Source organism: Colias croceus, chromosome 1 (genome assembly GCF_905220415.1).
Source record: "Colias croceus chromosome 1, ilColCroc2.1".
Classification (NCBI taxonomy): domain Eukaryota; kingdom Metazoa; phylum Arthropoda; class Insecta; order Lepidoptera; family Pieridae; genus Colias; species Colias croceus.
Window position 1 is genome coordinate 9,132,174 of NC_059537.1, and position 26,077 is coordinate 9,158,250.

The 26,077-nt window shown below is 31.3% G+C and overlaps 1 protein-coding gene across 1 annotated transcript; it reads right to left on the reverse strand.

Moving 5' to 3' along the window:
- Nucleotides 1-776: 776 nt before the first annotated feature.
- LOC123693348 (facilitated trehalose transporter Tret1-like) lies at nt 777-19,127 on the reverse strand. The gene is made up of 4 exons (XM_045638406.1): nt 18,802-19,127; nt 4,844-4,984; nt 3,237-3,493; nt 777-2,822 (listed from the first exon to the last, which is right to left on the reverse strand). The coding sequence occupies exons 1-4, from the start codon at nt 18,845-18,847 to the stop codon at nt 1,854-1,856; spliced, it is 1,413 nt and encodes a 470-aa protein (XP_045494362.1). The 5' UTR covers nt 18,848-19,127; the 3' UTR covers nt 777-1,853.
- Nucleotides 19,128-26,077: the final 6,950 nt, after the last annotated feature.

Here is a 26,077-nt window from a genome sequence, read left to right on the forward strand (position 1 = left end):
CTGCATATCCCAAAAACACACTTTTAATTTGAACTTATTTTATTCATAATGTTTTTTTTTTCAATAGATACTATTACTAACGCATATTATAAAAAAAATGATAATAACAATAATTTATTGCTGTTTAACCTTGTTTAACTGACTCATATATATGTTATTTTTTTATTACCGCTTTTTTACTTTTAAAAAACCTTTGTGATAGTATAGTGGCATCGCAAGTGGATTTGAGTCACATGTTCATGGGTTCGATTCCCGGCAAGGCCAAAATGAAATAAAAATATTTTTCAAACTTCTTTCCAAGATAGCCCATTTCCCATTTATGGGGTAAAATTTATGTAGCTGGCAGTACAATTCTTCACACACACTAGCGTCCTTACAAATTGCCTTACACACACTACAGAACTGAGTTGCCGCACTCACGGAGCTATTGTTTTTAGGTGGAGCGGTATCTAGTCGTAGCGCGCGCGCGGAGACCAATCCTTAATCTAAGACTAATGTTTTGGTCTCATTTTCTGTGTCGACTGTCGACTTTCGAGAATCGAGTGTGAATTTTCTTACGGATATTAAGCTTAGGTAGTTAGTACCTGGATAATTCAATTTTTAGATTTGGTTAGGTACCTTCCAGGTCAAAGCCTGGGTGGGGCAAGCGCCCCACCCTGCCCCACCGTGGCTACGCCCATGACTATGAATGTAAATAAACTTAGCGTTAGTTTTTTTCTGTTAGTATGAGGTGCAATTTTAGTAAATAGTTAAGGAATGCAAATAAAACCAAGAAATAAACAATCAAAAATAGTTTTATTCTCCTAAAAGTATACTAATGTTAGATTCCCTTTTTTAAAATAACCGAGATTGCACAACAGATGAAAATGGCACAATAAGTAAGGCACTAGGAATGTATAACATCACATTGGCATATAATTATTAATTTATTTCTATTATTCATATTAATTCGTGCAGATTTATGCTACCTTAAGAAATTACGAGGCATTTCAAATTCAGTAGAGTAGAAAAATATTAAAAATTTAACTTCCTTTAATTTAATTCTATAAAATACCTACTTTACGATATTGATTTTCTTTAAAACAATACAAAATTACTTATTTGCAGGATTTATCTAAAGTACCTTATAAAAACGAGAAAATGCATATATGCCTAAAATCGGATTGTAATAAAGCTTTTTATTCGAATAGTTGTATTAATATTAATTATTACACTAAAAATACATATATTATAATGCTTATAATATATAGTAACATAAAGTGAATGAAAACAAAAAAAATACCGCAATTCAAGAATACTTTGTATAATTACCAGCTGTAAATTATTCACAGGCAATTTTACTAAGTTTCAAACACCATACATAATTTTACATTTTTTTCTATACATTTTTGGTACATATACATGAAAATATAAATAACACTATGCTATTTCCATTTATTTACTTACAACTAATGGTCTCATATTCCAGTTATAATAAGTTCGATATTTTGTTCTATTAATATTTTAAATAATCGTATAATAAAATTTAGTAAATTATAATAATACTTAAAATCTTGTTTGTCTTGGAACATATCTATGGATTAATGAGATATGAATATTAATATCCTAAATAATTATGTAACCAATAATTTAAATAAATGAATTAATTAATTAGATATTCGAAGATTTGAGAAGTGAACAAATCATGGGTTTTTTTACGGAATTAGTAAGTTAAGTAATTGAATGAGAAATTAAGACAATTTAAGCCGAGTATTGTAGGGCTCATTTAAATGCGGAATGCTTTTCAATAAATATATAGGACGGAAGCATTAAGTACATCAAATAAGCAATTGACGCTGTATTAAATAAAATTTTCATAAATTAATTCGTACTCTGGCCACATCACCTTCTCTCTTTTCATAGACAACTTTTTCGCTACTGTATAATTTTTCCTGTATTGCAGCAAAAGATTGCCCTTTAGTTTCGGGAAGTAACATTAATATAAAAATAACACCACCGACAGACAACAAGGCAAAACACCAAAACGCTACGTAATTACCTAAATTGTCGGCAATTACTTGATACAACTTAGTAACCGCAAATGTCATAATTGCCACGAATATCTGAATAATACATGTGGCTTTTGATTTGATGTTAGTGGGAAATATTTCCGACGTAATAGCGAAAGGCACTGTAGCTAAACCTATAGTATAAGAGAATATAAATATTGGTATCACAACGATAGGAATAAACCTTAAACTAACGATGTATTCACTATTCTCATGTTTCATAAAGAAATACGCGCCTATAATAATATTTGCTATACCGACTCCGCACGAAGACACCAATAGCAGTGGTTTCCTTCCTAATCTATCTACTAATTGGGATGATACAGCAGATGTCAGGAGTTGGACGGATCCAAATAGAATGCATGACTCTTGAGGACCTAAACCACCTTCGGCCGCTCCAAATATTTGTTCCGCATACGATATTATAGCTGTACTTCCACAAAACTGTTGAGTAAAATAGATTCCTAATAATATGATCAGTCCTTTTTTGTTTCCACCGACGGCGATAAGATCCTTCCACCGGCTCTTCTCCTTCATGTTTTCGTTGACGAGATGTGTCATGCTTTCGAGTTCTTCCATCATGTAGTCTCGACCTCTTAATTTCTTTAAGGATCTTTCAGCCAGATTGTTCTGTCCCGATTTGAGGTAATAGTAGGGAGACTCGGGCATCGCACTAAATGTGACCACGAACAGAATTGGTATCGCGATGTTAAAACTTGCCAGTCCCAGCATGGAGACATATGGTCCAATGCAGTATTGTGACAGGATACCAAACTGAAAAACAAAATCAATTTTTTTTATACCGGGCTGAGGTACATCCATCAAATGGGAGCTATGTTGAAACCACAGACTAATAATAATATACTACGTATGAAACTAATATTTTCTATTCCTTATTCAGAAAATAAGCTGTTCTTTTTATGGTATTCTACATGTATTGGAAGATTTTAAATGTCATGTTAATTTTGTAATGGAGCAAATTGTATACTTTATAATAAGAGTAGGTATCTTTTTTTGGACTTATTGCTTATTAATCGTTTTATTATACATCGTATTAGAATATTGCTGCATGATAATGAGATATTGAAACAAAACAAAACTTATTTACAAATTTTCTTATTTTTTATATGAACCGGTTTATATTATGATGATAAACTACTTAATCATGAAAATTTTTAAAACATTTACCTTAGACATGACTGTGATAAGAGTAGCCATGGCACCCCTCACTTCATTGGAGGCGATTTCACCAAGGTACATAGGCGCTGCGGTGTAAGCGATGCCGTAGCCGAGCCCGGATATGAGCCGAGCTGCGTATATGGTGGGCACATTGTTCGCAAGCATCACGAGGATCCAGCCAATTATATATGGTATCGCGGCGAGCAGAAGCGTTCTCTTTGTGCCTATCCTGTCGGCCAGGTACGACGCAGGGATCGGACTTACAGCTGAAACGTATAAATGTAATTAAGTAAATTAAGTAAATATTTTTATGTGTTTTCTAAAGACAGTTTTTAGTCTGTATAAAGCGGGTAACTGATACATAGAAATTAGACTTATATCATCATTAGATTTGCATACGTGTATGTTTAATTTAAGTCCATTGGAAGGCCTTCGTTTTAAATACCTACTACTGAATTATATGTACTTCCTATATGTTGTTATTAGATTTAATAATACAGTATTGCATAACTGATTGCGAAAATTGTATCGTAAAATAGCCGTTTCGATTGCTTTGTATCTAAGTGTTATTTTTAATATCTTTTTCGTACTAGAATTTTACTCGTGTTACATTGTAAACGTAGGTACTTATGCATAATTTTTTTTCATCAGAAATAACTGGTTTCCCCGGTTGATTTAAGATGATAATTGAATTTGACAACTGATATTTCAAGTTTGGAGCGCACACTAAAATTAGACAATGATCAGAGTTCCTGGTGATTATTTTGTACCTGTAGACTATTATGGGATTACATGCAAGTATTCTTAATTACATACAATTACGTGAATACGTTAGAATAAGTGGAATATTATTATCAAACAATGTAATAAAAAATATAGTTTGCAGATTTTTTAACTACATCGCGATCTAGAAAAATAAACACGTTTATTTGTATAACCAGTTTGTGGTTATAATAAATGACAAATATACTATAGAGGGGTATACCCCTATTGTTATGTAATGATTAATATTATTTGCGAAAATTTGTATGGATGGATATATTGTAGGTATGTTTGTTACTCTTTCACGAAAATAGTACTGGACGGATTAGGAAAAAACTTCACAGTGGATAATAAAGGTTATAAATCAGAAAAACACAAGCTAACGGGTTCGTCCGCGTGTGAATCTGCGCGGCACGGCTAGTTTCATGAAAAATATATATAGCTACAGATATAAACGACGTCATCCGTCTGAATGGGACAAATTTAAACTATTTCGATCAAGTGACTCGACTGTGAAGATCAGATAATATAATATTTTAATCTTTACCACTTATACATTGGGAAGTTTGGTTATGAGTGGTTAACTCAAAGTTGTTTATTAATTTGCCATTTTAACATTTTGAAATGTTGTAAGTAGGTACCTATTTCAAAAGACTGTGCATCGCATGTCCCTATTAAATTTTATATTGAATAGATAGAAATACCACTCTAGATGATACTTATTCTTTCTCATAGATATATCATTTTGTGTAGTGCGGTAAAGCCACAAAAGCATAGCACAAGCAAAGCAGTGCGGTAGCCTATCCTTAAGCAAAAAATCAAAAATGTATGTGCAAATTAGAAAAACCATTTACCTGAAGCCAATATCATAAGAGAGGCGATCCATGAGCTCTGATCTGGCGTCGTTTCTATGGGGGAGTTCTTTGATAGCAGCTTTGGGAGAGTCGGGGAGGTCCAGCCAACCGTCGTACCGGCCGCCGCCGTGATCAGAGTCGCTGAAAAATACATCAAGATTCTTTAGTATATTTCTAGCACATTATTGTAGATAGATTTCGTAATCATACTAATGTAATAAAGCTGAAATGTTTGTTTGTTTTTTTGAACGCGCTAAGCTCGGGAACTACGGGTACTATTTGAAAACTTATTTCATTGTTAGTGTCCATTTATCAAAGAAAGCAATACCATCACGCTAAGACCAACAAGGAGCGGGGCAATTCGGGTAAAACCGCGGGGTACAGCTAGTAATGTAATGAGGGAAGATTGAGCAGTGATTTCGGAAATATCTCCGTAAAGTACATGTGACTTATACCAAATTAGTACTAAATGGTCGTCTATATTGTTTTCTTGATATCAGTCACACTGGCTTAGGAGTTGAATTTTTTTTATATAACCATTGTATTTTTTAAAGTAAATTATGCACTTGGGATTGGTAATTGTATAGTATAAAGATATTTAAATGCCTTTTCATGGTATCAGCGTATGAATTTCTTACAAAGTAAACAGCATTACAATGGGTAGATATGTTATTATTTTGCATACAACAATTGCTACCAAAGATAATAATACTGTGATAATACTATGTATATCAATTATATTACTATAATAGTTACAAAAGCGTTCACCAAAGTACACGTTTTAGGTAAACAGAGAAACAAAGGAATACGTGGTGTACTTTGTTTACTATTGAAAACAGCACTATTCGTGTCTTGAATATAATGAAGAGAATACCTTATTTTGATAAATTGTATGATATCATAACATTTCTCAATAGCAAAATATATTGTTAGCGAACATAAAATACGTTATTTGTATTTCGTCTATTTATGGAGTTCAGATAAAGGACAATTTTGTGTTTAAAATAAAATGTTTATCAAAAATTGTGTAGGTACCGTAACTAAGTGACATTAAGATCTCTATGATATTATATAGAAATGCATCCCTATTGGCTGTTTCCCTTGGTCACAGCTGCAGCAGCACGCGTGTTCGGCTGGACCAAATTCGATAATTCTTGTTTTGATTCTTGATTTTTGATATTGTTTTGATTATGCTATTAAATTACATAATTTTTTATCATTTAACATTAACTGCTAAAAAGTTACATAAGTAAAATTACATAGTAATAGAGGAAAACACACGACTATAATATGTATATTTCTGATGGCGAATTAACCAGTAGAAATTTCGATCAATCTCAATTTATGTTATTTAGAATTTTGCATCTTATTTGATCTGGAAAGATCTTATTGCGTCTTATATCGGTCGAATATAATATGGTTTATTTTAAGAAACATAAAAGGTAGATGTTATCTCTTACATTTGCATGTAATTTGCATTATAAGCATTATGCATCATCTAACCCTTGATATTTGATCCTCTTTTATCTCAAAAACATTAAACCTGTTACGAGAGACTTTTTAATGATTGCCTCATGGTATGAAAACATCTTGCTAAATATTATGAAATTTCGTATTGATTAGGTACCTACCTATATGATCTATTCTCTCTGTATGCACTATGCTTTACCTACTCGTTAGGTTGTTTTATTATAACATTCCTAAGTAGGAGATGCATAGTGTAAGTTGTAACCCAACAACTAACAAGTCTAGTTTATTCGCAATATTGCTCTCAATGTTTTAATTTTTTTTCCTAAAATAAAACTTACATTCGAAATAGATATTGCAGCAATGATAGGTGACATTCCAAAAGAAAATTCCTAAATCAATAAAAATAAATTCATGCGGGTTTAACGAAATTTCTTTAAAGTGAAGTGAATTATATATTATGTAGGTACTTCAAATAATCTCAAAGTTGAAACGCAATCTTGAACCGTCAACCTAGCTTCCACCCTTCACTATATTATGTGGTTCAACACGCACTCCAGTAATTAATTATTATTTAACATGATTATACGACAGTACAGGTCTATAATTGAACATTTCTAATAAACTGCATATTCGAATGAATAATTTATTCAGATTTTGTTAGAAGAATTTTTAAATATACCAAAGATATGAAGTGATTTGCCATTTCGTATTGTATTTATTTATGTATAATGATGCTATTATCTGACTCGTGTTATTATCTCTTTTAATTTATTCAGCTGCGCTTTATAATAATATTCAAATGTAGTATTTGTTCAAAAATACATACCTAAACTATTTATTGTATCGATATGGGAATGCGAGTTGTTGAAAATTTTAAAGATCTAACACACTCAGGAAAACTATAATGACAGAGAATTTTGGTTAGAGAGCTGGATGTTTTAAAAACTTAAATATTATGTTCAATTGAATTAAGGTTATACTTTTGTTCAATTAAATAAAGTTTAAGGAATGACGATGCATAAATCTGTGAGTAGTTCTGCAAAATGATGTTCTATTCTATTCCATTTATTCAATTGAAATCGGTAACCTAGATGTGACAACAGAACCTAGATTCATTGCAACTAAGCGTTTAAATAATTGCTAATTTTCACAACAAATGCTAATTCATTTAATTTTCAAATGGATGATAGACAGATCTCACTAGCACTTTATGCTGTATTTTGAATATTACTGTTGTTAATTTTCAATTTTAAATCAAACTCAGAGTAACTGCATATTTAGTAATCTGCGCATAAAGTTTCTTATTCAAATTTTAGTCGAAAAGTAACTTGATTAAACTTCACCCAAGTAACTATACCTGTAAAGTGAGTTAAAGTTGGGAATAAAATGTATTTCAATTCAATTTAAAATCCTTTTACATTTTACGGTGCGCGGGTTACACAATAAATACATACATAGGAATGTTGCATATAGGTTTTCAGTAGCAGCATAGAATATATAGGCACTCCAATGCGAATGGTAGCAGCTAGGTAGGTATACCGTATAGATATAACAAATATCTTAATTCTATAGTTACTACCTGATAATGGATAAGCTTTTTGAATGTGTGCTAAATTATAAAGCATTAACAGAGGAAAATAAATAAATTTATTTATTATAGATATTCCTTTGTGGATACTTGGTGGTTTGGATACTCTTTATTTAACTTCAGATTTGTTAGTATTCATAAAATTACATGGTTTTATATTATATTATGTTAAATACATTTAATTAATTTATACTTTGTGCGTTGTAATATTTTAATTAATAACTCATTTAATTTAAAAATCAAATTATTGAGAAATCATTGGGCATTCCTGGATACTAGGAATTATTGTAGGTAAATTATTCCTATTACGTTACGATTTTAGTTAGGTATTCCATTTAACAGGAGTGAGTATAAAGGACTTTTATGGGTAAACCACAAAAACAAATGTATTAAAATTGTTACTATTTATATCGATTAATAGTATGTAATTCCTTTTGAAGTTAAATTTTACATACAATATCGAATATTCATAAACCAATTTACATGCAGAAGACGTATATCTAACCATGCGTTTCCTTAAAGAGCAGCTGTCTTTATACGAGGTTATTCTAAGCTGTGTTGGCGGAAACTTCATTGATTTAGATTTTAGATAGTAACTATCAAATAAAAATAACGTAAATAAACAATTTACATATAATTATCGCTCGGCCTATCAATCTACATATCAGATAGGTTCAAAGGAGTTATAGATAACGATGAAAATATGGAACAAATTTTATAGATAAGCAAAGAATCTGGATTTCTTAATAAGCACTCATTATTATGATATAATTTAACTACCTACCTACTATCAACGGCGAGTCATAAATCATAAGATATAAATATGAATATTGTGTTTTTCTATTATTAAATAAACTGAAAGTCGATTTACCATTATCTTCTATATATATAAAACTCAAAGGTGACTGATATAGTGATCTATCAACGCACAGCCCAAACCACTGGACGTATCGGGCTGAAATTTGGCATGCAGGTAAATGTCATAACGTAGGCGTCCCCTAAGAAAGGATTTCCCGAAAACCTGCGGGAACGGGGAAAAATGGGGATGCACGTACAAAGTCGTGGGCGGAAGCTAGTTACTAATACAGTCTGAGCATTATTTATATAAAGTAAAAATTGTGATAATATCTTTCCAGACGGATAAAATAAAAATAAAATACCTACAAAAAGATTAAAGGTTAAAAAGTCATATTTTTGGTGATATAGGTATTAGCACATTCTATTTTAAATCATGCTTAAATCGAATGAATAAGATCAGTTTTATTATCCGCAGAATGTAAATTTTCAGTAGATGGACAAGGACTTAGTAATTAGACTTATTAACATTCCTTATCTAGTTAACCTCATTGCTAGGATTAGATTATTCATTTACCATTTCAATTTTATATCATTAACTATTTACTATTCATTTGATAAGATTATTGATTCTTAATATTTTCTAAATAAATCTACTGAAATCTATACAATTACCTAAGTAGGTACCTAGTACCTACATTGAATTGAGTTGAGCGTAATGATACTTTGGATTAAGTATAATCTATAATTATTAAACTTTTATAAAACCCAGGTTAAAAATAAAATTAAGAACTTCATCATAATAAGAATATCAAATAAGTGGCGTGATGACGTGATAAAGTTTGACTACCTCGAGTTGGGTGACTCATCAACGCATGACCTACATATCATATTTTTACATTTCATAAAATATTTGTCAAATTTGTACGTATTCTGGTAACGTGCTATTAATAACAGGTTAAAAATATTTTTAGAAAACAATATATTTTGGTCGTTCACAAAATTAACAAATAAAGTGTTAAACGATTTTTTTGAGAATATCGATTGTAATGATTTGTGTCCTTTTCTTTATTCATCTAAATTTTGACTGCTAGTAACTGAGCCAATTCTTTACGACCCGAAATAAAATATTCATATAAAAATGATTCAGGTAATACCTAATTGGGAGGAAAAAATGTAATATATACATATATTATAGTAAAAATATATACCTATGAAAGAGATAATCATAAATATAACGGTACGATAAAATAAAAACATGACAACGCATTTTTTTTTCCTTTTAGTTATTGTTGAGATACATAAGTGTTGCGGTCATTTTTGCTGACTTCGTACAAGACAACAATAAATCAGATGAATTGCATTTTTATTGTATTGTACGTGATCTTTATAAGAATTTATTTTGTTATTTTGTCATTATTCGCAACCTGAATTCTAAACGCCGAATAGCAATAATGTACATCCATTAATCATACATTTAAACACATAATGAACATTTTAAGTGCATTTTTTTATTCGACGGTAAAAAAATTAAACATAATAGGTAATATGTCTAGTTTATGTAAATAAAAGAATATACTAAAATAATGTCATCTTTGGCAAAAAGCATTATGTAATATTTAAGATCAAAATGGTCTTCTAACTAAAAAACTCAAATTTACATATCTAGGTATATTAGTTTTATCAATTTGAATAAAAAGTTATGTAGATTGTTTTGTTTGAGCTCAAATTTCGACATTATAGAATTATTTTAAAGATTATTTTTATATTTATATTAGGTAAGTATATCATTTGTATACAATTTTCTACATTTATCATCGATGAAATTCTATAACCTACATTTAAATCGAAACAATAAAAATATCTTCTTCCTTTGTGATTATGTTTCCAGAGCCATATATTATTGAAAATGCAGGAAAATCTACGAAATATAGGTAGACTAAGTAATATGAAAATGTAAGTATATTTAGCCGCATTTCCTTTTTTAGAAGTTTAATTTTCGGTTATTTTGACATTGGCTATTATTTAGCATACGTATCATTTGTAAAGGCGATAATAGAGTATTCACGCGTAGTAAAACTGTTATCTGAGGCAATAAAATTTTAATTGTTGAAAATCCTAATGATGACATTAAAGTTTTTTATTCGTAACACAAATGGACAAATATTCAAGTTCTGCAAGTCCAGTCTGAGAGCCGCATATATAATAAGTTAAGTGGTTATTTTATTGCTTTTACTCTTATAAAAAACTCAACAACATTTTTATTTATAATCTATATCTAGGATAGTATTATATTATTATCTGTGCCTCTGCCACTGTGCCTATTATGGCATGTAATACTAGTTAGTTAGCAACTCGTTTATTCTGCTAATGATTAAACTGTATTGTGAAACAGTTTACTATATAATTATTAATTACTATAACAGTTCTAAGTGACGTTACAGTTAAACGGTTTTCATATCATTGTTCACTTATCAAAATGTCATTATACGACTTGCTTATGTGGTTCAGTTCATAATTTGATTATTCATTACCAGTATCGTAGCTGTTACAGGTCAAACAAGTAGCTTATTTATATCAAATAAACATCAACAAACATAAAAGCATACTTATATTAATAAGCCGTTTTTATTTAAATTTGCATGGAGTCTTGTAGCAATTTTCGTTAATATTAAATTCAATTTCACACAAGTTAAACCCTTGTCACAGAATACTTATTGTAAGTACATAGTTATTAGTAGCTAACGCTAGCTATGTTTTATTATTATAATAATGTACTTATTCTATAGCAGTAAACAAAATGTTTAATTACTGATTATTAAATTGATTGTAACAAAAGTTCATTGATTAGGCTGTAAATGGAAAAATATTAAAGTTATTTTAAAAAATTAGATAAGCAGCTTATTACTTGATACGAAAATATGAATACCTACATGATTGTGTTGGCAGCAAATAGTTTAAAATAATCCGAATTAAAAGTGTACCTTATTTATCTGGTTTAATATAAACTGTATGTAAATTGTAAAGTGACTAATCCCAATTTATATTCGAAATAAATTTGCTTGACTTGAGGCTGATGACGCCAGGCCTTTGATAAGGTACCTATTAGTTTATCCCCTTAGGAAAATTGCGATTTCCTTTTATGAAAGTAGGTTTGACAGTATATAGATGTATAAATAAAAAAAAATGTAATCTGTAATTAATTTAATATGTCATTACTGGCGTTTGGTAGGGTTGTTTTTATATTCTGGAATTAAAATATTTACATGTAAGTATGTATTAAAGTTAGCTTATGAGGACCATCTATGAATAAAATTGCGTTTTATTTCATAAACTAATAAAATATTGAACATATTATTTGAATATCACTGCAGTAAAGATACTTCCTCATTAGTTAATATTTATATTCAGTGAAAAGGAAAACCTGAAAAACCACTGCAACTTTATAACACGTCTATCTGTATAGGATATCATGTTTCATACACTTGGCTTGACAGAAATGCGCCGTCAACAAACAGGAAGTGCAATAATATATTATACATACATCTTAATATTATATTATAAAGGCGAAATTTTGTAAGTATGGATGTATGGATGTATGGATGTTTGTTACTCTTTCACGTAAAAACTACTGAACCGATTACAATGAAATTTAGCACACATATAGAGGGTAACTTGGATTAACACATAGGATAGTTTTTATCCCGGAAATCCCACGGGAACGGGAACTATGCGGGGTTTCCTTTGCAAACGCAGGCGAAGCCGCGGGCGGAAATCTAGTACTTAACATACATTAATGCTTTGCCAGATAGAACGCGTTATTAGCGCGCGTGAGAGCGCTTACCTGACGCCGAATTGTGTTGTACTACGCGGGAAGATACCATTGTCCGTATATACATAGTAGTCTTTGGATACCATCCGAGCGTCGCGCCATGACGCGCGCAAAGTATGAGTTCTATCTGACAAAGCCAATAGGGCGTAGTACAATACATTTCAGCGTCATAGCACAGTCATAGCGCGGCATTTGTTTAGCGTTCTGACGCGCCAAGAACGCATTCGGCAAAGCCATTATGACACATTTGGTTGACCCGCGAATTAATTGATTGCATCGCCTATAACCATAACGTTTAGGGAAGAAATTGGAAATCATTTTAATACGAATTCGATATCAAATAAATACATAAACGTGTTTGATTATTTATAACGTTACGAATCAAATTCGTCACTGCCTGTCTAGAAATAAAAGTCACCAATAATAAAATTGTTTTTTTTTTATATATTGTTGGTAACTTAGGCTGATGGATTATAGCTGGATGGTAAAATATCTGTAATCTGCGGCCATTGAGAGTTTGCAGAGATAGGTAAATGACGTAGGTATGTGTCACAGGACTTAATTAAATTAAAATTTTAAATTGTTTGCTAGGCAACTGTTATTTTTGGTTTCTTTGTAACTTATTCTACGTTTCTACGTATTTATATCGAAAGGTCTATGAATATTAAATATCTTTAAACAACTTAACATTAAATTTAGAATTTTCTAGACAATAACAATATCTCAATCATGAATTATTTAACGATACCCATTCTTAAGGTCAGGTTTAATCGTAGTCGAACTTCAATATTAAATTGTTGTCAACTTGATTACTTGTTTCTGAATGTAACAATATAAAATAGCATTTTAGTTAAAGAATAGAAATATTTACACATTCATTTTAGGATATTGACGAAAGAACTTTAATTCACATGAAGACATTTGGTAGTCAAGTCCAACGTTGCAATATTCTCCGAACATATGAACTGCACGTCCTGAAAGAATCGATATTCATTCAAGAATTGCATTTAGTGATAGGAACGGAACACATGCTGTCTAATATACACACCGGCACAATTAGCGGAACAAAAAAAAAAGTGAGACTATGAGATAATAACGCATATATTTGACGAAAATGTAATTAGATACAAAATAACAAGTTGATTAACATCTTTTAACAACGACTTTGAAAAGTCTTCGTTATTTTTTATTATTCGTTATTCGTTATTCGTTATTTTTTATTGAAATAAGTGAAATTTTTAGATGATTATGAACCATCACAAATAAATAAAAAAAGTAAGCATTAAATGATTTGACAATAAAATTAAAGCAAAATTAATAACGAGTGTTTCCCCCTCTATCTCTGATTACGGTTTCCATTCGTCTGGGCTTGCTACAGATTATGTTATCGATGATTTCTTGAGGCAACCGCTCCCACTTCTCAAGTAATTCGTTTCCAAGTTCATTCAGATTGTTGGGAGGTGGCATTCTGCATTTAACCCTTCTTTTTAGCAAGTCCCAGACATGCTCTATCGGATTCATATCGGGGGAATTTGCTGGCGACTGCATCACCGGTATACCTACGTGGCTCAGATATGCCTGTACCGATTGTGCACTATGAGCACGAGCATTATGTTGCATTAGAATAAAGTAGTCACCAACAAATGAGGCAAATGGTACAACATGTTCTTCTTAAATGTCTCTGATGTATCTATCTGCTGTCATGGTCCCTCCTGTGACTATCAATAACTCCGTGCGAGCTCTCAAACATATCCCTCCCCAAACCATTATCGAGCCGCCACCATAAGCCACTGTGTGTTCAAAATTAGACTATATTTGGCGTTCTCCTCTGTGTCTCCATATTCGCTGTCTCCCATTGATCTGTTTTAAAAGAACTCTGCACTAATCAGTAAAGAGAACCTGCTGCCATTCGTTCAAATCCCAGACGATGTTCTCGCGTATCGGTTTCTGTTCCGCTAATTGTGCCGGTGTGTGTATATCCTTATCTGCTAGTTATTATCAGCTTTATTAAATAGATCAAACTGTTGTACAGCCCTTAACATTTCACTAGTAGTAGTAGTACCTAGTTTAGTTGATGACTTTAGAAGCTTCCCTTATTTTGCTTCCCATGACAAATTTCTAAGTTGCACTTGAAAACTAGCAAGATCTCAAGAATCTCACCGCTTAACATATTCGTACAAACATATTCGTAGTTTGTTGTAAAATTCGTAGTGTGTTCGTAGTTAGAAAGAATGTGACGCATTAATAAACAATTATGATGATAGGCCAGTATACACTGACCACGCGAGTGCTTGGGTTATTTAAGCAATTTTCCTACAAAGTACAACATATTATCTATGTGCGGTGAATTCCATGAGGCGTTTTAATTGATACGTCGTTAATTATCCATAATACCAACAGTTAATTACAGACGGCGACATTATTTTATCATAGTGTACAGAGTAGCTTATATCAGGTACATAAACCTTATGGCAATACAGCTCGTGGATATACCTAATAATTAATAAGTACGTAAATAAATTTTTGTATTATAAGTATATCTATGTAGGAGGTGTTAAAAAAGATTATCTTTGTCAATTTTCAGTTAGGTTAGCAATTTGTTTGGGTTATGAATTATGATCATAGATGATTGAATCACGTTCAAAGAAAATAATCTGAATAAATACCGAGTGTATAGACTATATAGTATAAAACGTTTTCCACATAAGTAAGCGGATTTTATAAAACACGGTGTGAATGTGTTGACGATTTTGATGATACCAGCAAACAATAAACAATTCTTAGAATAGCATTAGACTTATAATTTATAAATATTAAACGTTCATATGAAATTTATGCTTCGCAAAATTAAACTTTTTTTCTAAACGTTCTAGAATTAACGGTTGACCTAAGACCTAATATTATGCAACAATTTGTTGTTTGTTGGAATTTTCAAAGAGGCCCCTTGGTTAGTAGTAGTGATTAAAAATAATTAAGATCAATTGTATGAATGCATCTAAAGAATCCTAACTATTTATTCGTATATTACGCACTGTATACTTTACAATAACAATTTATATTATGTGTAACTTTATTGCCATAAATACAATTATATACAAATACAATTCAAAAAAGTATGAATTTATGCATGCCTTCATAATCTTCTTAATATATATAAATCTCGTGTCACAATGTTTGTCCTCAATGGACTCCACAACCACTTAACCGATTATAATAAAATTCGCACACCATATGCAGTTCGATCCAACTTGAGAGATAGGATAGGTTTTATCACGGAAATCCCTCGGGAACGGGAACTATGCGGGTTTTTCTTTGAAAACGCGGGCGAAGCCGCGGGCGGAAAGCTAGTTAACATATAATAAATGCAAAAGTAACCCTGTTTGTTTTTTGTCTGTTGCGTTTTCCCTGTCATGCCTGAACTGCCGACATTCTTGCTGGTGTTTTTTAAATAGCCTAATAGAATCTTCGAGAAGGAGTTTTTCTACGAAGAGAAAAAGTTGTCAGTGGTGAAATAGGAAATAGAAATATCAAATAAACAATGCAAGCGAACAAACTGTAAAAATTGTTTCAAAGCATTAGATGTTTTTTACAAGCACGTATTAAAAAAAACTGAAGAAAGAAAAGTAGTAACTGGTGGCAGGTAACTATAGCTATAGGTATTTGCAAAACTCACATGAATTAAATGATTAATTTGTTCGTGAGTAGCCAACATTAACAAGCAGTTTCGTGACCTAACAACAGTTGACAGGTGTCAAAATGAGGCGCGTTTCAGATTGATTTTTATGAACTTGGGTTATCTATTCAATCCAAATCTGTGATAACTTCTCTATCTCGTTGTACAACTTTTATTATCTTTTCAGTATACTAATACTATTGCCAAAATCATAACAAAATTGCACAATTTTTTTTAATCTGTTGTAATGGTGTTTAGTTATTGAATGTTTGTTCTATTTGCGCAACACTATATTTTTAACCTAATACTATTCCGAGTTCTCGGTATAACACTTAGATTCTTTTCATTCACAATTAGGTTATATGGCGATTGCAACGGGACTAATCAAAAAGGAATGTTGCTGTCATGGCTCGGGTTTAGTCTAATAAAGTAGCTTAATTACGAGCGCGGCTCTGGAACATTCTAGGATAATCCTATTATGTACGTTCTTATTACAGTATGTTCCTATTTATTCCAGAAAAGTTGATTGGTTGTCACTTTACTGTATTTAAAAATTTTCACTAACAATTTGATTTATTAAAGTTGTCAATATGAATGAAGACATCGAGATGAGACCACAAGATAAGAAGACAGTGTATACTGGATACGTGAACGGCATTAATGCGTACACTAATTTTAAATTCATATCGAACATATTGAATATAAATTTTTGTTTGTATTTCGTTTTAAATTTAAATAAATTTACGTATATAGGTACTCTTATCAATACTGACCCATTCGAATATGGTATAAATAAAGTTTTATTTACCATTTTCCTCTGAAACTTACTTTACTATCTATTTTCCTACCATATTTGTAAAAGTCGCTTTTTTTTTCAAAAGTATTGGATCTGGCTAAATTTATCATTTTTTCATGAATTAACTAATAACATTTTTATAAATACTATTTAAAAGACACAAGATACGTTTTGATGGTTGGTACTGCGATCCTAGAAGGATGGCAGAGAAATTATTTGACATACTTAGGTATAGGTAAACCAGAATCTGATGGCAAATAGGGAAATCAAAATTTTGAGTGTGCAACCCTAGGGAAAATGGACTGAACGATCTTGATACTGCTTACTTTTTATTTTGACCTCAATATCATTATTCACATTACATAAGTGGATAATACTGTACTTAATAATGAGATATCCACGAAATATTATGTAGGAACTTATTACATATACATATTATTTTTATATAGGTAATACAATATATTATTTATTTATACATACCTATTTTTGTAAAATATGGATTTAATGATAATCCAGATCAAAACTAGAAAACTGTTTATAAAATACCTATATGATAATATGATACGATGTTTTATAAAATAAAACAAAAATAAAATATGTAAAATCATTTTTATTTTCGTTTTTCGTACTAACACATTATAAAATTGACTTGGACTGCTTGGACTTGACAAATAGCCGTATTGTAAACGCCTGTAATAAGTTTCCATAAAATTATATTTTAATCAACAAACAATAGTATAGTTAAGTACCTACTTATAATATTTTTAATTTAAAGTATCACAACGGGTAAGTCCAATTTAGCACTAAAATCTTTCACGCGCTTTAAAATTGAAAATTGTGATGTGTTTGATCCTTCTTCATCGAATATTTTTCTATAGACATTGCAAACAACACCTATTGCTTGTGATCGCAGTGGTTTTATCGATATTTCGAAGATTTTGAAGACAAAATCCTAAAAATTAATCATCAACACAAATAATTTGACAACCAATTTGATAGTTGTCAAATAAGTTGCCACATGAAAATCTTTTATTTTTGAAATACAAATATGCCATCAGATTCTGGTAGACCTATAGGTAGGTAGGTAATGTAAGAAAATTGCAATCTGTACTCTGTACCAAGTAAAAAACTATCGAAGAAGTGTTACCTATAGTCTACATTATAGATACACTTCTACGAATCGACAAGGTAAGTATATTAAATTTAGAATACTATTTAATTATACATAATTTAAAATATATGAAAATTTATTAAAAACCCTCATTTGACGTTATCAAAAGGAAGGTGACTGACTAAAATACATAAAATAAAATATGTTACTACACAACATTTTTATCGGACTGTTTCAACTAACAGTAACGGTTTCAATTGAATATTTTCAAAATGTAAATTGGTAAGTGGGTACCTAGATAATTAATTCGTTTAGCGGTTGAATAAATATACGTAATGATTGCGTAACCAATTAGTATAATAGGGCTATTATATTTAAATTGGGCATATTAGATCACATTGTTCAATAATCAAATTTACAAACGGTTTATGTGTATTTCACGGATGTCGATCACACAAAACTATCGAAGAATTACATCGAGAGTCGATACCGCTCATTAATTTATTTAAATTATAATTCAAAGCCAAACTATATTGTAACAAAAATAAACTTGTATCTAGACAAGCTTAGGCGTTACTCACAATACATTATAAACACGCCAAGTTTTACAATTTATGCAGTGTTGCTCGTACGGAAAAACAACTGTTTACATTATAAAGGAATACCTATTAAAAATGTAATAAAAATACTCACCACTGAGTGCAGTGACATATTCCCTCCATTTGCGGCTGATTATCATTGTTAATATTCACACAATTTCTTGTAAAAAACATTTATGGATGTTCTGTGCCGGCAATACAGTCCATGTGGGCGAACACTGTGTCCGTATTGTGTTATGTTTTGGAAACGAGTATCTTCGTTCTAATATTAGATCCCCACGTGCTATTCGCGTTTCGGCGTGATCGTGAATGGTACCTGATCGCTGCTCGTGTTTATGCGGAATGAATTCTCATTTTGTTGACGGTTTCAGCTGTCAATATTTGCTAGCAGACGGCCGCTGCGGGGCGCCGCGAACGTGTCTGTGCGCCGCCACAGATAAAACCACGCTGTATTTTGCGTTATCATTTATTGCGATCTGGTCAAAGAGACTGATAACGTCAGAGCAGAGCCCCATAGTCAAAGCACATCGGTTCATTTTTATGTTAATCTTGCGAAAGAAATGTAACTGACTTTTTCCAAGTTGTTAACCTTTGTCCATGTTTGCATTTCAAGGCACCATATCATTTTCTCATGTAAGCAGTTGTTTCTGGGACAATTATCAACGTAATAAGTAGGTCTATGTCAGAACTCAGAGCCTTGATCATTTGTATTAATCAATAATGTGAACTCTGAATGGGTATTTAAGGACACTAGGACGTGTATTACTATAAAATATGACATGGGTAATTCTTGTAATAATTTTAGCTCCAGTGTAACTGCAATTAAATAGTACTACTAGTAATTTTTATAATTTTTTCCCATTTTTCTAAATAATCGAATATTTATATAACGTTATTTAAGTATTTATGCACTTTATATACCTACTGGATTTTTTCACACACTTAAATTAATTTAATCATATTAATAGACCTACTTAAAAATGTATTAAATAATTATTTATTGTGCTAAATGAGATAAATAATGCTTAGTCATATTTTGTATTTCATATAAGTTTTAATTAGTTATCAGTCATAGTTTTACAATATTTTGTTAATTTACGGAGTCTTTGATCAAGGAAATTATTCTTAGTTAAATCACAATGTCATTAACTAAGAAAAAAATAAGTATTTTATGTTTTTAATTACTGAACAAGTCTTGTATAATGTGTGTATCATACGTTTAAATATCATAATTACAAGTATGTATATTAATTATTAGGAGGAAGGAAAAAATAGTATCCATTATAATGTTTGCAACTTTTTAATTAATACTCTGCAAAATATAGATGTATATTCCTATAATCCACACTAATATTATAAATGCGAAAGTAACTCTGTCTGTCTGTCTGTTATAATCACGCCTAAACTACTGAACCAATTTTCATGAAATTTGGTATGGAGATATTTTGATACCCGAGAAAGGACATAGGCTACTTTTTATCCCGGGAAAATGACGCAATCCCGGAAATGACCACGGGAACGAGAACTATGCGGGTTTTTCTTTGACTGCGCGGGCGAAGCCGTGGGCGGAAACCTAGTTACATATAAGTTAGCGAATTCTTTAGTAAAAACAATGAAGATCTTCTTGAAAATTTTAGTATCTACTATCCACCCAATTTTTAGATTAATGGGAGGTGTGGAACTATGTGAAAATTTATTCCTCACGCGATCTCGGACAAAGCTTAATTAAATTACTTTATAAGATCTATATGCGCTTGTTTGGTGATGAAATTAAATTTGTGGCCACGTGTCTCGGTATACGAAAATTTTGCTTCGCTAACGAACAAACAATGTGAATTTATAGCACACCTGTAATCTTAATATGCAACTAAATAAATTACATTGGCCGTATACGTTTAAAGCCATTAGTTAATTGGATGGCTTGCCATGAAAATTTCTACATCCTCTCTATACCGATAAAAGTTGTGTAGTTTTAATTCATTACAACGTTTTTATACGATGGTTTTATTGAACTTAACAAACGTTTATTTAACACCGTCTGTGTATTATTATCTTACTTTTTTGTATTTTTCCATTTTTTCATCAAATGTAAACTTGAACATTATTTTTTATTTAAAGGTTAACAAGTGATCCGTATAGTTATAATGAGCTATTGAATAAAAAAGTAATTTATCTACAAAGTATTTTAAACGAGATAAAATTTAAAATCCCGACGCGGACGTGCGAAAAGCATAAAAAGCTAGAACGCTAACTTAATTGTCGAAGCCGCACATTTTGTTCAGTGTTCGAAATCCTCGCAAATATATTAAGAATTAAAAGCACCCTCGTGTTTTCATGCATCGAAATTGCATTCAGACGAAATTAAAGGCGAAAAATTCAATGTTGTTTCAGCTATCTTTTTTCAGGCAATAATGGAACTCGGAAAATAGACGCTGAGGACACAAACGAGAAAGCAGTCTGGAGTCCCGACGCGACGTGACACTTAATTTTGTTGATACGCTTGCCTCCTCTCTTCCAATGTGTATATTTTGCTAATGATAGGAAAATTTTACTCACTTATTCCTTCATTTCAATGACCATCTTTAAGAAACCAAGCATCTACTTTTTAATTGTAGACGTTATAATATTTACCCTTATAGGTTTGGAAATATAATGTTGGAAGGTATAAGATTTTGAACATCAAGGAATTAAACAGTAATTTGATTTAAGATCAATGTAGCTACAATGATGTTATGTAATTATTAATTACATGTGAGTGTGTATCATACTATGCCCAGCATCTGATGAGGATCATAGCTTGATGCAGTCGAGTGAACATAATTACATGTCCACAGTAAATTGACAATTAACTCGCTTGTAATTGATATTTGATGAGTTTAAATGTAAAACCCACGGATGTAGCTCATTAGAAATAATTTTTCCAACTGGTATATTATTCTCTTATCTTAAGTAGATTATCAATTATAACAGGTTGAGGTTTATTTAATTGAAAATTGCTTCCATTTCTTTTATTTGCAAAAAAATATATATTCGTGATTAATTAAGAATACAATTTGTCGAAACAAAAGGTTTTAGTTTTGACACTTGTTTTACCTATTGTTATCGTAATTTGAAATGTAATTAATTTTTTCTTAACTTATTTTTTAGTTCAGTTTAAAGAATGTTATGTTATATTTACCAAACGAATATCATAGTAGGCACAGTACCGTCGATTTATGTTCCAATGGAACCTAAAATCGATCACATGCGACTATATATTATATACACAAGTAAAGCTGAAAATTTCCCTTAGGATTGGAGTCAGGAATGATTGATCGCAATCTAATACTCGGCACAAATGGAAGACTCGCTTCGATAAGTTAGTTAGGAATATACTTTATCTTAAGGCTCTTTACGGTCTTTTCTTTCATGTTGAATGATTGTTTCTACCACGCCTATAATGATGCAATAAAAAAAAAACAATTAATTGATATCAGAGATTCAGAATGAATTTTTAAGCTATTGCATAGCTTCTATCGCGGGCCTTGAGCGCCGCGGGGATCGAATCGAGAAATTCCGTAACGAAAATACCTCACGCTCCCCAATCCGACGGGCTCGGAGGTGTGGAATATGCAATAGCTTTACCGCGGCAGTCCCCGAGTGCCTCACGTCTTTTTTTTGATTATCATAACCTATTATTATTTTAATCCGAGATTCAGATAATGATATTATTACTGTATGACTAACAATGGATCTTTTATAGAACGTAATGAGGGATCTCATTTAGTTTTTAAATAGGCTCTAGCAGCCCTCGGCAACTATATAACGATCTTTTAACTCGTAATGCTTAGTAACAGTATAAAAAGCACCTGAAATCAGTTAACACTTAACTGTAACATTTGGTCCCTTCCTCGAATCTCGAATATTCTATAAAAGTATAGTCTTACTGATTCTGAAGTGGATATATTTTACAGTTTATTGTGAACTGTGGTATTTGCATAAATCATTTGCAATATTAATCTTTATTTCTGCTAACAGCTAAAGAATCGGAGATATCAATAAAAGATATCTACGTTCATGTAAAAACCCATCGTAGTGGGACTTTTTATAAAATAACAATAAACATTATGACGATCTTAGATAATAACACAGTAATTGCTTTGGCACAAACCCAAACAGAGTTGAAAATCAACTTTGGGCTGTATAGATTTGTCAAATATATTTATGTAATTTACGTAATTGTGGTGAACCGTAACAGAAGTATCCAAAGTAACAAGTTAGATTTAAGTTCAATAGTTTGTATGTACAGCGTATACCTACTCTAAACTAAGATAGTCAAAGGACGGCCGCGGCGCTTCAAGTTTGGTAATTTCACATAGTGACGGGCAAGCGCTAACTTTGTCAATCTATGTGATTAAGTTTAGAATATAAGTTTTGACTGCTGAAGCTCAAGTAAATAAATTGTATATATGGCGCAAATGACAAGTATAGAGACCGAAGAGACGTTCTCTTCTACATCTAAGACAAAAGAGACGTGACAAATAAAAGGACAGGTTACAACTTGATATATTACTTAGAAACTACTCTATCTGCCCCTTGTAACACCTTTCAGGGCTTTCACCATTGAACGACGGATTTCTGAATTAGGGTAGGATTACATAATAAAACTTTATTTCGATAAAAACAATTCTGATTTCCTTAATATAAATAAATACGTGTGATTCAATTAGGATCAGTAAATTATAGAGGTAGCTTGAATTAGTACTATAATCGTACTGTAAAGTGATTTGTGTATAGTTGCGCTACATGCATAATATCAATTAGGTATAGAACCTGCATCCAATCAAGTCAGACTAAATATGCAACCGAATTGTTTTGTCTATGTCTAGACGTTATTCATGTTTTAAAATAGACATTTATATGCGAAGTTGCACTACGAATTGTGAATTTTAATAATCGTGTTTTGTTTATTTGTAACTCTATCCTCGTTTTGTAATGTTAACTATTAAATAAGGAAAGCAGCATATTGAGCATTGCAACTTTTTTTTAACCATTTTAGGTCTGGATAAGACCACATTATTTTTTGTGAGTACACAGTCAATAATAATGGGTGTGTTTGTTGAAATTAAATTATATTAACGTTCATAACTATTCATAATGTAGGTAGGTATATTCAAAAAATGCACAGAGGTCTTTATCAGAGCAACAGCAACCAAAAAAATTTTTCAGGCCATAGACAGCTGATGAGATCATAGATATAATGGTTGTTATACTGTGATAGAAGTTAGTACCTAATTTTTAATGTTAGTGTTAGTTTGAAATTTGAAGACATGCTTTTATTTGAGACTGCACAATACAATTATCTAGCGCACAATTTATCACGTTCTGCTTCGACATCAATAAGTCTTCGTAAACATATATCGCACAAGAGGAAAATTGAACGTTGAATTTTTTATAAACATGACGTATCAGCTTACAAAAATAGAAGGTATAGCATATTTGCATAACTTTGGCACCGTTCGAAATTGATCTTCAGGGGAATTCTTAATCTTGAATGTGACCTTCAGAGACCTTGAAAGGAAAGGTGCGATCACATATTTGAAGACAGAGGCTGGATGAGATATCGTACGTGATCTGATTAACGAAACCTTATCTACTGAAGGTAATATCAGCGAACGGGAATTACTCGGAATGCTTCTTAATATTTCAGGATGAATATATGAGAATATTAAAGCCGCTAGCTATAAATAGGAATTAGATATAATAAAGTTGAGGCTCGATTAGATTATTGTATTGAATGTAGTTCTAGTAGAGCAGTACATTTATGTAAATTAATTAATGAAGTTATTTTGTTTCTCTATTGCAGTAATATATTTATTTTAGCCTAGAAGATTAAGCTTTTATTATACGTATTTAAAAAGTTAAATGACCATAAAGAAGCAGTCGACCGGGCACTTTCCCTTTAAACATAAATTTCTATTCCAAAGATTAAAACAACGACTCTGATCACAGTATACGGAAAGGTCCCAAATTTTGAAATTTATCTTCGTTTGGGTTGACAAATCCGCTTATGTTTCTTCTTTTAAACTAAGTTTATTTATTTATTTATAAATGTTTTTAAGGTTAACGATAAATGGTAATGCCTTAAACTTACTTTCATGCTAGATAGATTTGGGGTGGTCTCAACACTTACCCGGCCTCAGTACTGAAATCGTATTATAATTTTAACTGACAAACCAAAAACTGTTAAATACCTAACTTATAAACTACAATACCGGTGTATTGAACATTGTTTTCCGATATTTAGTAATTAATCATCAAGCTCAATAGCCACAAAGTTTATACAATAAAGGTAAAAGTCGGAATGAGCTCGAAGTTATCTCTATTGAGAAGTTGGCTTTCGTGACATCGAGAATAGTTGTGCGATAATCAGGTGCTACCGTGGTGGGACAAAGGCGCCAGTCTCCGCGAACTGTTCAAAACTTGCCAAACTTCAAATGCTATATCCGTACTCGAAATCGGTACCAAGTCGTTAAAGTTGCTATACCAAAATGGTTAAGAATGTATGCATACAATCTCGACTTGAATGTATGTTGATAAAAACTATCTTACCTAAACCAATAGGATATTAATAAGTATATTGATATGAACGTAAACATACATTACTCACCAATTCATATTTAATAAGGTACTTGATACACATATTCATAGTAACTTCACGTAGGTACGTCCGTACGTATACATTAGATATAAAATACGAATGGTAGGAAAAATAAATATAATTATACTTAACGTAGTTACCTAGATAAATATATATTGGTGTTATTATATAAAGGTATTATAAATTGTGATAGAATTGCGTATTGTAGGTATGTATATAGTTAGAATAACAGCTTCATGAAATGATTTCTGCTATTTTTCTGTGAAAGGAGTAAAGTTTTAGAATCAACCATTAATACATTTACGATTGGTTTCAAAGTCGTTATTATCAGTTAAGTGCTGTAGTAAACTAAAAAAAACATTTAGTTTCGTGTGAATAAAAAATAACAACAAGGCACTAGTACCTACGTGTTAGGTTACCTACGTATCAGATTTATTTAGTATCGATTCAGTAAATTTGAAAATTATTTTTATACTAAGTACTTTATCATTTGTGGTAAGAATGTCTTGTTGACATGAATATTATAACCGCACTAAGGCGGATATCTTGTATCATATACATACCCTGCATATTATTAAATGCTTTGGAATCTTCAAATAATGAGCATATCGATAATTCTAAGAAAGCGAATCGAGAGCGGAACGAAAGTTATCGAGAATATAGTACAGTGGCTGCCGGAAGTGGAAGTAGGGCGGAACAAAGCAATCCGATGGGTTCAGTATGTCTGTTA

Excerpts from the sequence above, each read along its gene's own strand:
- LOC123693348 (XM_045638406.1), bottom strand. The coding sequence starts at position 18,847 with ATGATAATCAGCCGCAAATGGAGGGAATATGTCACTGCACTCAGTG. Across the intron at positions 4,985-18,801 it reads ATATGTCACTGCACTCAGTG|CGACTCTGATCACGGCGGCG; the intron begins GTGAGTATTTTT and ends TGTATTTTTCAG. Across the intron at positions 2,823-3,236 it reads TTATCACAGTCATGTCTAAG|TTTGGTATCCTGTCACAATA; the intron begins GTAAATGTTTTA and ends TTTGTTTTTCAG.